This window comes from Bufo bufo, chromosome 6 (genome assembly GCF_905171765.1).
Source record: "Bufo bufo chromosome 6, aBufBuf1.1, whole genome shotgun sequence".
Taxonomy (NCBI): domain Eukaryota; kingdom Metazoa; phylum Chordata; class Amphibia; order Anura; family Bufonidae; genus Bufo; species Bufo bufo.
The window spans coordinates 269172804-269187258 of record NC_053394.1 but is presented as its reverse complement, the minus strand read 5'-3'; the positions used below and the strand labels follow the sequence as shown (position 1 = coordinate 269187258).

The following is a 14455-nucleotide window of genomic DNA, read 5'->3' as shown; positions in this document are numbered from 1 at the left end:
ACTTGTCCTGCTGTGTGATTAGGACAGGCTTTGTGTTTAGTAATAGGACAGTAGCCATTTTATTTCTCCTAATGATTGCTCCCTAGACCAAACGAGCCATTATAACTAATCAAAGGTATTTGGGAATATATTTATCATAAATTAATATTTAAGTATTTTCTTGTTTGTAATTCCCAGAGAACCCCTTTAACATATCATGTTATTTTATTTCTTTTGCTTACTAGGTTATGCTCCAGTTACGGGTATGTGTCACCCACTGCGCAGCTGTACCCTGAACCATGAGGATGGGTTCTCTTCTGCATTTGTGGTCGCCCATGAAACCGGTCATGTGTAAGTATGCTGCATTCCTCCAGAGCAATTTCTCGAATGGTTTCTTTATCAAATGAGAAAAAGTGGTAAAACTGAATGTATTCCTATAGCAAAATCATACAAATAATAGCATGAATACAGGTGGTAATTTCATTGGGGATTCTATATTTTTGAAGGAGCAGAGCATGCTTAGGGGAAGGGTGTAATTATAAGGGGTGCAAAAGTTGTAGTTGCAACTAGGCCTTAGGTGTCCCACACTTTCCCGTTCCGCATATCTAGCAGTATGGTAGAAATGCCAATTCTCGTCCTCAAAACAGACAAGAATAGGACATGTTCTATCAGTTTAGTGGAGTTCGGGTCCAAAAGCAGTTGGTACCCCTGCTAATCCTATAGCTACGCTCTTGGGTCTCTCTATGCCATATGAGAACAGTACTATACTGTAAATGATGGGCTTAGGCAAAGTGCTATCTCTCCTTAAAGAGACCAGCTGTGTATGAAGACTTTTTAGCAGTGCTCCATGGTATGTCTTATTGGCAATTCTCCATGTGGAAAAAAATATGCAAAGAGGTATTTCCCTGGAAAAGAGAACCATCTCTCTAGTGCGACCTTCTGGGGGTGGCTTCCTATGAGTCAAAGACTGACTTTTTTAGTCTTGGAACATGACAAGGGGAAGTAGGCAAACCAAATATCAATCTGTACACAGCTGTTTCGGAGTGCTTGCCCTCATCAGTATTAAGTAGGATTCTGATTGACTGAGCGCAATGCCTTGAACGCAGCTTAGGCAGGTCTCCATACCTTGGACCACTGCCAAAAAGTCTGCATACAGAAATTGTCTATTTAAGGAGAGCCAGTACCCTGCCTAAGCTCCTTTCAAGGCATTGCACTCAGCCAGCCAGATTGAGACTACAGATAAACTAATTTCTTGAAATTAGTTTTGGGTCTGATTCTAATGAATCAATCCCTAGGTTCGATTTGGGTACGAATACATTCAACCCTAAATGAAAGTGCTCACATTGTCCTTAAAAGTTGTGTATGACACTCTGGGGGCTCCTAGGACTGTATGCATTCCCTGTCAAGCTCTTCAACATCAAACAGCATTAGTAATATCAAAGTGACAGTGACATATATAGCTATGGGTAAACGCGTGGTAGGTGGTGGCAAATACTAGTGTTGGGAGAGCATGCTCAGTCGAACTCAAATTTTACTCAAGCATCGCGATGCTCGGCACATCGCAGTGTTCGGCCGAACACCGCGTGTGCTCGAGCGCGATGCTTGAGTCTCCTTCCTGTAAGTTTGTTGCCTGCTATGCAGCCAATAACCGTGCAAGTAAGTACTGCCATTCACTGTAATGCCGTAGCCATGTTGGTTACATTACAGTGATTGGCTGGCCGGAACTCGCTATCGGGTGCTATATAGCACCCGATAACACATGTTCGGCTCAGTCTTAGGGAGAGCTGTGAAATACTGTGAAATACTAATATTTTTATTGAAAAACCTTGTTAGAGACCCAAAAGTCCTTTTAAGGACAATTGTTGTATCTGGTAGCAATATAATTAATAGCGCAACCTGCGCTAAATTGCGTGGAATTGTTAGAGAGACCCAGAACTCCTTTTAAGGACTATAGTTGTATCTGGCAGCAATATATATTTTTAGCGCAACCTGCGCTAAATAGCTTGCAATTGTTTGGCCACTGCAGACAGCGACATTATCTGCACTACATCTCCTGTCTAACGTGTGCGCAGCCTAAAGATATCTGTGACATCCAGTGTACTTTTTCTGTAGACGGTGTCCGCTGCGGAGAGTTACATTACCTGCGCTACATCTCCACTATAACGTTTGCCCATCCTAAATATCAGTGGCATTAATTCAGTGTAAATTTTTATTAGCCGCTGGTGACAGCGACATTACTTGCGCTATACTTCCTGTTTAACGTGTGCGTATCCTAAATATCAGTGACAATCATTTAGTGTAATATTTTATTAGACGGTGGTGACAGCGACATTACTTGTGCTATACCTCCTGCGCGCAGCCTAAAAATATCTGTGACATTCTGTGTACTTTATTTGCGTATACACTTACAAAACCTGCACTACTGTAGGTGTGACATACTTGCAAGCATATATACCATTTAATATGTTCAAGGAGAGCAGTAAGGGACGGGGAAGTGGCCGTGCTGCTGATGTTGAAAGCAGAGGCCGTGGCCCTGGGCGTGGTGAAGCTGTGCCTGCTGCCAGAGCACAAGAAACACACTCATCCACGATATCTAGCTTCATGTCCCAGTTTGCAGGACGGCTCAGGACAGCACTCTCGAGGTGGTCGGTTGGATTGCAACAGATAATGCTTCCAGTCGGTTAAGCACCACCCTGTATTCCACAAAGTCCAATCTCACTAGCCAAGAGTCTGGTCAACAGAATCCTCGCCCTGATCCTCCTTCCTCCCACCATGGAGAGTCTTTGCAAACAAGTGATCCCACACTCGGATATACCGAGGAGGTCTTTTCATTGCCATTCCTTAATTTGGGTGTTCCGCAGTCTGGCGCTTTTTGGAGGAAAGTGCGGACGATAAAAGAATTGTCATTTGCAACCTGTGCCGTACCAAAAAGAGCAGGGACATGAACACTAGCAATCTCACCACCACCAGCATGATCCACCACATGGTATCAAAGCACCCTAATAGGTGGGACAAACACCTGGGTTCACAATCAGTGTCTGTGGGTCACACCACTGCCTCCTCTTCCCCTGTGTTACGTGCTGGCCAATCCCCTGTCCAAGACGCAGGCCCGGATGCCTCCCACCATGCACCTTTGCAAGCACCTCAGCTAGCACATCCACTTCAGATGTCTATACCCCAGGCCTTTAAACGAAAGTGCATGTACCCAGCCACCCACCCACAGGCCATAGCACTAAATGCACACCTTTCCAAATTGCTGGCCCTGGAAATGTTGCCATTTAGGCTTGTGGACACTGAGGCTTTCCGCAGCCTGATGGTGGTGGCCGTCCCTCGTTACTCTGTCCCCAGCCGCCAATATTTTTCACAGTGTGCAGTCCCAGCCTCACACCAGCATGTGTCCCGTAACATCACCCGTGCCTTGACCAACGCAGTTATTGGGAAGGTCCACTTAACGACTGACACATGGACAAGTCCTTTTGGCCAGGGACGCTACATTTCCCTGACGGCACAATGGGTGAATGTTGTGGAGGCCGGAGCGATTCGTACCCTGGGATGGCACAGGTGCTACCGATGTCAAGGATTGCGGGCCCTAATTCCATCAGGGTTTCCGCCACTACCTACGTTAGTGGCTGCAACCCCCCTTCTCTTCCTCCACCTCCTCCTCCACTTTCACCTCTGAATTATCATCTTGCAGCACCAGTCAGACATCAGTCAGTAGCTGGAAGCAGTGTAGCGCTGCTGTCACGACCCATGGTCATGGTCGTGACTCTGGAACCGCATGCAGTTGCCTGCGGTCTTGTCTTGTTGAGGGCTGTAGTATGTTGCCTCGCCTGTGGTTGCCGCTGGCAACATGATGTATTTGGCAGTTTGGCAGCCCGAGCTGGTGCTGGGCAGCTTGCTGTCAGGTGCATGCGGTTACACCTGGTTGGGTGTGTGTGTATGTGTGCACTTTGTATGTCTGTTTGTTGTGCACGAGGTTGTGTTTGTGTGCACTGTGACACCTCCCTTCACTTGTGGTTGTCCGCGGCAACGTCTGGTGTTGTGTGCATGTGGTGGCAGTGTCTCGGCCTGCTGGCTGGCTCTTCCTCAGGACATGATTGCCACGCATGCCGTTGCCGGCGGTAACAGGTGAGTGTGTGTGTGCACTTTCTCCCTTTAAGTTGCTGTCTTCCCTTCCCTGGTGTGAGAAGGGTTAATTCCCTTCTCTGTGTGAACACTGGGTGTGTCTGAGTATGGGTGTGGCTACTTTGGGCTATAAAGCCTCAGTTGAGACCTGATGTCTGAGGGGTACTCCAGCCTTGTTTGTAAGCTGGAGGCACCCTCCTTGTATTTACCATCTGCCAGTGAGGGCCATCCTTGTGGTCATAAACTTATGTTAGACATTATTGTTCTTTTATATTATATGTCTAGTGGTGTCTTTATGTTTATTGCAGCGTATGGTTCCTGGGTTCCTGTGTGATGTTTGGTGTGTGCTGTGTCCGTCTATGTTGTTGTGGACTGCAGCACTTGTGCATGGGTTCCAGGCTGTGTGTCTGTGGCAGGTAGGTGTGATACTAGTTTCAACTACCTGCCATTGCCATATGTCTGTATATGTTCCCCTTTCTTCATAGCTTGGCCAGTGAGACTCCGGTTCCTCCGTATCCAGGAGGAACAGGTCGTCTTACCCTGCTCCTAGTCCAGGGCCACCCTGAAGGCTAGTAGGAATTACAGGTTCCAGTGTATGAGCCCTCCCACCATCAGGGTCGGCTCATACGGCTAGGAGACAGGGTCAGAATTAGGGATGTGATAGGAGGTGACCAGCTCCCTGATTCCTGTCCTGGCCTAACAGCTATCCTTCAGAGAGACATCGCCCGGCTGAGGGTTTCCCCCATCCCCAGCCGTGACAGCTGCAGTGGGGAACGGCAACAGGCCGTGCTTAAACTGATCTGCTTAGGTGACAAACAGCACACCGCCGCAGAGCTGTGGCAGGGGATGAGGGACCAGACTGAGCTGGGGCACTCGCCACTCAGCCTACAACCAAGCATGGTTGTGTCTGATAATGGCCGTAACTTGGTGGCAGCTTTGGAGCTCGGCAAGTTCACACACATACCATGCCTAGCACACATGTTCACACTAGTGGTTCAGCGGTTTCTCAAAACCTACCCCAATTTGCCTGAGCTACTGGTGAAGGTGCGCAGCATGTTTGCCCATTTACACAAGTTATCGACAGCTTCTGCCGGTCTGCAAACGCTGCAGCAGCCCTTGCAATTGCCAGCTCACCGACTGTTTTGCAACGTGAGCACACGCTCACATGTTGGCCAGGCTTTGTGAGCAGCATAGGGCAGTAGTGGAATACCAGTTGCAACATGGTCATCACCTTTCCAGTCAGCTTCCGCTCTTCACAAGCGATGAGTGGGCTTTGATGTCTGACCTCTGTGAGGTTTTAAGAAACTTTGAGGAATCAACACAGATGGTGAGTGGCGATAACGCTATTATCAGCGTAACCACCCCACTTCTGTGTCTACTCAAACGCTCGCTGCTCACAATTAAGGCGGATGCTTTGCATGTGGAAGAGGTGAAAATGGGGGAAGACAGTACACAGGGTGATAGCCAGACCACCCTGAGTTTGTCTTCTCAGCGCAAATTGGATGATGAGGAGGAGCAGGAGAAGTTTTATTCCATCTGTTCAGCGTGGATGGGTAGAAAAGGAGGAAGAGGATGAGGAGATTGAGAGTCATCCTCCTGATAAAGACAGCGAAGTCTTGTCTGTTGGGACTCTGGAATACATGGCTGACTTTACATTAGGCTGCCTTTCCTGTGACACTCGCGTTGTACGTATTTTGTTCACCCTTCTCGACCCCCGCTACAAAAAGTACCCTCAACTTTATGCGCGGCCTAGTGTCACAAGGAGGAAAAAAATTTGGAAGATGGTAAAGGAATATGTAGCAGACCGTGTCAGCATCCTCAGTGATCCCTCTGTGCCTTACAACTATTGGGTGTCCAAGCTGGACACGTGGCATGAACTGGCGCTCTACACCTTGGAGGTGCTGGCCTGCCCCGCCGCCAGCGTTTTGTCAGAGAGTGTATTTAGTGCTGCTGGGGGCATAATAACTGATAGGCGCATCCGCCCATCAACTGAAAATGCTGACTGGTTGACTCTTGTAAAAATGAACAAGGCCTGGATTGCCCCTGACTTCTCTACTCCACCAGAGGAAAGCGGCTGAACATAAAGGCACTCTAAATATGACTTTTATGGTGTATTGAATACACTGTATTCCCATGCACCCCTTCCACCACTAAAAAGGGTACATGATTCAATCTCCCTTTTCTCGTGCTCCTCCTCCATTATATCAACATGCTTATTAGGCTGCCCTCGCTCCTAATGTTTATGAGGGTCACCAGCAGGCCCTCGCCCATAATGTTTTGGAGGGTCACCAACAGGCCCTTGTTCATAATGTTTTTGAGGGTCACCAGCAGGCCCTCGCCCCTAATGTTTTAGATGTTTTAAATTGAAAATAACATCTTATAGTGCAGTGTGTTTGTTACAGGCTGGTAGTTACTAGTGTTGGTCGAGCACCAAAGTGCTCGGGTGCTTGAGTAGAACACCTCGGAATGCTCGGGTGCTCCACCGAGCACCCGAGCACAATGAAAGTCAATAGGAGAACCCGAGCATTAAACCAGGCACCCCCTGCTCAGAAGAGGGGAGGGTGTCTGGTTCATAGTAAAAGGCACTCGCCCATAATGTTTTAGAGGGTCAGCTTAGCAGCAGACCCTCACCCCTAATGTTTTAGAGGGTCAGCTCAGCAGCAGACCCTCACCCCTAATGTTTTAGAGGGTCAGCTCAGCAGCAGACCCTCACCCCTAATGTTTTAGAGGGTCAGCTCAGCAGCAGACCATAACCCCTGATGTTTTAGATGGTCAGCTTAGCAGCAGGCCCTCGCCACTAATGTTTTAGATGGTCAGATCAGCAGCAGACCCTAACCCCTAATGTTTTAGATGGTCAGCTCAGCAGCAGGCCCTCGCCCCTAATGTTTTAGATGGTTAGATCAGCAGGTCCTTGCTCCAATAGTTTTTGAGGTTCACCAGCAGGCCATCAATCATAATTTTTCAAGGGTGTGTATGATGCTTTCCTTTATGTGTAATAAAGGGTGTATTGGAGTGCCAGTTCCTAGTAATTTTTGGCAGCCCTTTCACTTAGTGCATAGGCTTTATGAATGTAGGAGTCCCACTACCTGAACAATTGTACCACAATTTGAATGAGGCCCTCCTTTATGTGATATACAAGTTGTATCAGAGTGCCTCTTCCTTGTAATTTTTGGCAGCACTTGCACTTTATATACAATTAAATATACAGGAAAGAATGTTTCCTAACAATTTTTCCTATAAAATCGATTTTATCTTCGGTTTGGTGGTATTATTGTCATTCTGTAAAAGTGACCTGGGAATCCAAGATGCATCCAGACATCCTCTCCATGCTGTTCCCGAACCATTTCAGTGGTGTTTCCATCAATTTCTGAACTTTTACTATGAACCAGACACCCTCCCCTCTTCCGATCAGGGAGTGCCTGGTTTAATGCTCGGGTTCTCCCATTGACTTCCATTGTGCTCAGGTGCTCGGTGGAGCACCCGAGCATCCCGAGGTGTTCTACTCGAGCACCCGAGCACTTTGGTGCTCGACCAACACTAGTAACTACCAGCTTGTAACAAACACACTGCACTATAAGATGTTATTTTCAATTTAAAACATGATCCACAAATGATCCCTTTTTGGTGGCAAATGCTGCCTTCTCTGAACGATTTCGGCTGTTATTTCCATTTTGCTTCATCATAGGAGAAGAACAATGAAAATAACTGGAGTGTTGGATCTGTCATAAAATAGACAGTGATGGTGTCCAACAGACATAATGGGTCCTGTTGGGTTTCCAATCCCATCTTTTTACCAATATTTTTATGGAATCTGCATTCTCCAATGCAGATGTGAATGAAGTTTAAGGAACAAAATTTCAGCAACAAGCAGTTCTGTTTAAACATCAGCATCTGAGAGGGAGCTATTTTTAATTTAAAAAAAAAGAAGAATTAGGTAAAATATAACAACTATAGACAATTTAGTCTTTGTGATTAGGGGATTGTGTCATCTAAGGCAATTTGTCTAAACAGTGCTTAAATGGCGGGCCACTTGTAAAGTAATGAGGTTATCTGTTGTATCTACATCCTGAGATAAAAGAACATGTGATGACTACATATTGCTGAGGCCACCAGGAGCTTACAATTAGGTACATCTTCTGGAAACTGAATTGTTTAAACGTTTGGTAAGCACATTTAACATAAGCTTTTGCTTTTCTTTCTACAAACCACAGTCTATATTACCTTCACATTGGCTTAGACGTTATTTCATTCATAACCACAGAAAAGAAAGGTCAGGAACTCTTTGTGTCATTCACAAAGACCTTCATTGTCCCATTGAACATGTTTAGTTTAGGAGCAATGGTTTGGACAAAACATTTAAAAATTATAAAAATGTATGTGTGTGTGTGTGTGTGTGTGCATATATACAGTGCATTCAGAAAGTCTTCAGACCCTTTCAATGTTTTCACATTTTGTTATGTTACGGCCTTTTGGTAAAATAATTTTAAAAAAATTCTAGTTTTTCCCATCTGCACTGAGTACCCTAAAATGACAAGCAGAACGTTCAAAATCTTTGCTATTTTATTAAAATAGGAAAAATTAAAATATTGGATTGACATAAGTATTCAGTCAGATCGTTTACTCAGGACTTATTTAAAAAACCTCTGGCAATGATTACAGCCTCAAGTCTTCTTGGGTATGATGCACCAAAGTAAGAACACCTGGATTTGGAGATTTTCTGCCATTCTTCTCTGCAGATCCTCCTAAGCTCTGTCATGTTCAAAAAGGACTGTCAGTGGTGAGCCATTTTCATATCTCTCCAGAGATGTTCGATTCAAGTCAGGGTTCTAGCTGCGCCTTTCAGGGGCATTCACAGAATTGTCCCTAAGCCACTTCTGTGTTGTCTTGGATGTGTGCTTAGGACAAGTGTTATATAAGTGAATATATGTATGTAGTGCAGTAAGTCTACTGTGTTATGTGCCACTTGTGCAGGGGGTGGGAGACTAGGGGCCCACCTTGCTCAGGGGCCCATTGGGGGATTCGCCTGTACCCCTGTGGGCCAGTCCGAGACTGCTTAGGACCATTTTTTTGGTTTGGAGGGTGAACCTTTGATCAATATGTAAGTTCTTTGCTCAGTTCAGTTTTTCCTCAACCCTCAATGGTCTCCCTGCCCTAGCCACTGAAAAACACCCCACAGCATGATGTTGCCAACAGCATGCTTCACTGTAGGGATTGTATTAGATAGGTTTAGGTAGATTTCCTCCAGACACAATGCACACAGGATTTTTGGAGCTCAGCCAGAGGCACCATTGTCCCCCCGAACCCCCCCCCCCCCCAAACACACACACACACACACACAAATAGGACAGAAGGGTTTCTACCTAAACCCTTTTCAATGACCCTTGGGCCATTTTTTCCACTGCCTCATTTGTTAGAAGTTGTTCCTTTAGAGGGTAGAGTCCTGACTAAGTTTTCATGTCCAGTAGAAGAGGAGATAATCCAATTAAAACTGGGCCCCCTTTTGCCCTGGGCTCCATAGCAGTTGCATGGTTTGCTGCTATGGTATTTACGCTCCTGCACCATTGGGTACTTGGTCACCTCTCTAACAAAGACCTTTCTCCCCCAATAACTTAGTTTGGTGGGGTGGCCAGCTGTAGGAAGAGTTTTAATTGTTCCAAACGTCTTCCATTTAAGAATTATGGAGTCGACTGTGCTCTTGGGAGCTTTCAGTGAAGCAGAAATTTTTATACCCTTCTCTAGGTCTGTGCCTCCATACAATCCTGTCTCTGAGCTCTACAGGCAGTTCTTTTCTCTGGATGACTTCATTTTTGCTCTGATTTGTCTTGTCAGTTGTGAGATGGGGTGTGTCTTTCCAAATCAGGTCCAATCAACTGAATTTACCACAGGTGGACTCCAGTCAACGTGTAAAGACATTTCAAAGATGATTACTGGGAGAGTCTCTTGTAGAGAAGGTTCTGGGTGTACCTGTAGATCATAGACTAAATAAAGGCATGCAATGTCAAACAACTGCTTCTAAGGCAAGGAGAATTAAACAAGGCATGAACTTGCGGGACAAGGACATAATATTACCACTTTACAAAGCTTTAGTGCAGCCTCATCAGAAATATGCAGTTCAGATCTAGGCGCCAGTTCATAGAAAGGATGCCATGGACCTGGAAAAGTACAAAAAAGAGAGACTTAACTGATAAGGGCAATGGAGGGTCTTAGTTATGAGGACTAAAAGAATTACATTTATTTAGTCTTTAGAAGAGGCGTCTAAGGGCGGATATGATTAACTTGTATAAATATATAAATGGTCTGTACAAGCACTATGCTATTCCATAAAATATCTGCTGAAACGACAAGGGGACACTGCCTCCATCTGAAGAAGAAAGAGTTTAGTCTTCAGAGGCGACAAGACTTCTTCACAACAAGAACTGTGAATCTGTGGAATAATCACCTCAGGAGGTGGTCACAGCAGGGACAGTGGACAGTGTGATTTCCTTGAACTAAATTGCATTAATGCTTATGTCAATGTATAGATGTCTGGTTCTCATTCCCCTTGCCTTAATTCCCACCCCATTCATCCCTTGGTTGAACTTGATGGACTTGCGTCCATCCTTTTTCAACCATATTATGTAACTATGTAAGAGAAATGGGAGGCCCCCAGAGCTATATTTCAAGCAAGATAGCAAAGTGAGATAGCAAAGGGTCTGAATACTTACATGCATGAGACATTATAGTTTTTCCTCTTTAATAAATTTGCGGTTTGCGATTTCAATTTCTCATTATGAGGTAATGAGTTCAGATTAAGGGAAACTTTATATATTTATTTTTTATTTTAGCACAAGACTGCAGCATAAAATATAAAAAAGTTAAAGGGCCTGAAGACTTTCCAAATGCAAAATATATATATATACAGTACTGTACAAAAAGTGTTAATCGCAGGCCCTCTCCAAAAGAGAAGCCCCCCCCCCCCCCCTTATACCAATCCCGTCTCTCCGGCCAGAAGGCTCCTGATAGAGACTTGGACTAGTGGCCATCCCACAGTCAAAGCTGGACAGGTGCTTGTCTTGCTATGGCTTCCACCTAGCTGCCACCTAGGTGTTGGCCAAAAGCCAAATGTCTAGGTGTGGCCCTCCCCAGAGGTAGAAGCCAAGAGGTTTTGCAGGGGTGTGAGGAACCAGATGTTCACCCCCCCCCCCCCCCCCCCCCCGACAACAGGAAGGGGTAAACTATAAGGGCACCACAACCTGAATAGTCCTAGTGACAAAACAAACATGTAAAATAAACACACAATGAAAAATAAAGTAAATAAGTAGTGAATGTGTGCCAGTTACTGTCCAGACGTTTGGCCAGATTTATTAAAAAAAAAGTCCTTCTTACTCCAGGCCGGAACGCCGGGCAAAGATTAGAAGTGAATACACTCAAAATGTGTGAACGTGGAAATGTGCCATTATTCAGTGGGCTCCCACCTCCAGCATCCCAGGGTCACCACTCCTGGGGTACTTCTGCACCTCAGGATTTTAAGCACATCTCAGCACCTGGCCTCGATCCGGCGGCCCTTGGTCACCTACCATGTGACAATAATGGCCAAAGTCGTACACCCTAGTGACAACTGTGTGGTTCTAGTCTCTTCTACATCCTGATGGCCCAGTACTAACCACCAGAACTGATAAGAACAGATACTACACTTGATCTTAGCCAAAAGGCTGAGAAGCAGTCATGTGCTGTTTGAAGGATATATCATTGATGTGGCCCGTTATTGGCTGAGCAGTTTAAGGGTACTTTCACACTAGTGTTAAAGTTTTCTGGTATTGAGTTCCGCCACAGGGGCTCAATACCGGAAAAAAACTGATTAGTTTTATCCTAATGCATTCTGAATGGAGAGCAATCCGTTCAGTATGCATCAGGATGTCTTTAGTGCAGTCACTCTTACGGTATTGAATGCTGCAGTATTTTCTCCATCCAAAATTCCGGAACACTTGCCGGAATGCCGGCATTATTTTCCATTGAAATGCATTAATGCCGGATCTCAAGTGTTCCGGCAAAACGTATCCGGTATTCCGGTCTGCGCATGCAAAGACCTTTAAAAATGCAAAAAAATAATAATACCGGATCCATTTTTCCGGATGACACCGGAGAGACGGATCCAGTGTTTCAATGCATTTGTTAGACGGATCCGCTATCCATTTGCACATGGATTTCCGTATCCGGCAGGCAGTTCCGGCGACGGAACTGCCTGCTGGATCTTCACAACATGTGAAAGTACCCTAATTGACCCCATCCAGTTTACAAGGGACAACGAAGAAAGCAGAGGACCCAAACAGTCAAATCTCAGTTTGCAGATAAGTATGCTTCCCTTGACAGGTCCTTGTGGGTAGAGGAGTTATTTAAAAAACACTTGAAAGTTGGACACAGAAGCATACTTACCTGCATTGTGGAGCAGGTAAGAAACCTTCCCTTGACAGGTTTGGCTGGGGGGAAGGGGGTTATTTTAAATACACTTTAAAGTCGGACAACCACTTTAAAACTAGTACCACACCTGCACTAAGGCTATCCAGCAGGCTGTTCCGGAAGAGGAACAGCCTGCCAGAGCTCACTGTATCCGGCCTAGCCAGATACTGCTGTTCACCTCCAGACCTCATTGATTATAATGGCCAGTTACGGTTAATTCCAGTAGGCGGTTCCTCTGAATTGCTTTGACGCAGGTGTGGAAGAAGCCTAAGAGTATATACTTGAAATATACAGTGGTTCAAACCGTAACATGCACAGGCACCAACATTTAGTTGCCCATGAGTTTTTCTCCATGATATGCAAGTACCTTCAATGTTTCTTAAACTCCACTTGCCACAGAGAAATGTTGGAGCTAGGAGGAACATTTAGAGTTTGTATTAAAAATGTAAGCACATTTAGTGTTGAATAACACATGAGGATGTTCTGAAGTTTATACTGCAGTATATTATTTTAGTTTTTATTTTCTTCATTTTATAGGTTAGGTATGGAGCATGACGGTCAGGGAAATCGTTGTGCTGATGAAACCAGTATGGGAAGCATCATGGCTCCACTGGTACAAGCCGCATTCCATCGTTATCACTGGTCAAGATGCAGTAAGCAGGAACTTAATAGATACATACAGTAAGTTCCTGAAATTCTATACTAAAGAGGAAAAATTCCTTTAACGCGTAGTTATTTTGTTTCTGTAGCTGGAAGACCTCTGTGGTTTTAAAGATGTGTTATAGCCACATGTGTAATCTGAACATCTGTAAAACCTGTGAATAGTCGATGAGTCAGTCACTACAATGGAGGTCTAGACAGTCTTTTGTAGTGGGGTTGTTCTCGAAGTACAATCACTGGCTGGAATCTGTCTGTCTCCTTGTAGTGTTCTGTATATCTGAAAACCTTCTTCTGTCTAAGCACTACTGTCTGTATGATCCATGTTCTAAATATTAGGCTAATATACAATATAAATCCTTTTAGAAATATTTGGCAAACAAAAGTAAACGATCATCATCTTAATATTAGCCTTACTTTTATTAGTTTTATCTTCAATAAAGACTTAAAGGGATTTGACCATCTCAGACATTGATGACATATCAATAGAAAAAGAAAGAGTCCAGTTCACCTGTTTACAACTTAGAAAGCATGGAATTGCCTGGATGTGACAAGCATAATGGCAAAAAACTGTGAAGAATCCAGCTTCCTTAAAACTTGGCAATTTTATTTGCCAAAAAGGATAAAGGCCATACCGCAAAAAACAAGCAGCAACTACGCTTTTCGGATCACTCAGTTCAGATCCTTACTCACAACTCATGTCACGAGTAAGGATGTGAATTGTGTGATTCAAAAGGCGTAGCGGATGCTTGTTTTTGATGTATGAGTTTTATACTTTTTGCTAAATAAAATCCCCACGTTTTAAGGAAGCTGGATTCTTCACCATTTGTTGCCACTGATGACATATCGCTCGGCTATTTTTATAACTATCGAGGGTGGCTAAGTTTGCAAAGTGCACTCTGCCTCACTTCAGGGATGCATTCTGGAGATAGGAGTAGGTCCTAGAAGGGTGACCCTATCTGACATTGATGGCGTTTCCTAGTGATATGCCATCAATCTCTGAGATGGGAATACCCCTTTAAGCTGGCCATAAACATTGATAAATATTGTCCTTCCATTTTGTCAGGATGAGTCAATCATCCAATGTTTATGACTGCAAACAACTCATTTCGGAAGTATGGAAGAGATTTTTCTATTGCAGAAATTTCTGCATCAAATCTGCCTTGTGTCAATATGGCCTTAGAGTAAATTCAAACCTGCTGTAAAGGTTTTCCGGTAGCTGGTTAAAGCAGAGGAACACGCTACCAGAGTTTCCTTA

The 14455-nt window shown here is 44.7% G+C and overlaps 1 protein-coding gene and 1 pseudogene across 1 annotated transcript in view; one reads left to right on the top strand and one right to left on the bottom strand.

Moving 5' to 3' along the window:
• The window catches only part of ADAMTS14 (ADAM metallopeptidase with thrombospondin type 1 motif 14), a 237933-nt gene that overhangs the window by 150439 nt on the left and 73039 nt on the right, over positions 1-14455 (top strand). Inside the window, 2 exon segments of the mRNA XM_040437079.1 lie at positions 225-330; positions 13078-13221. Of these exon segments, the coding sequence (XP_040293013.1) occupies positions 225-330; positions 13078-13221 (250 nt within the window).
• LOC121006534 lies at positions 11705-11807 on the bottom strand (annotated as a pseudogene).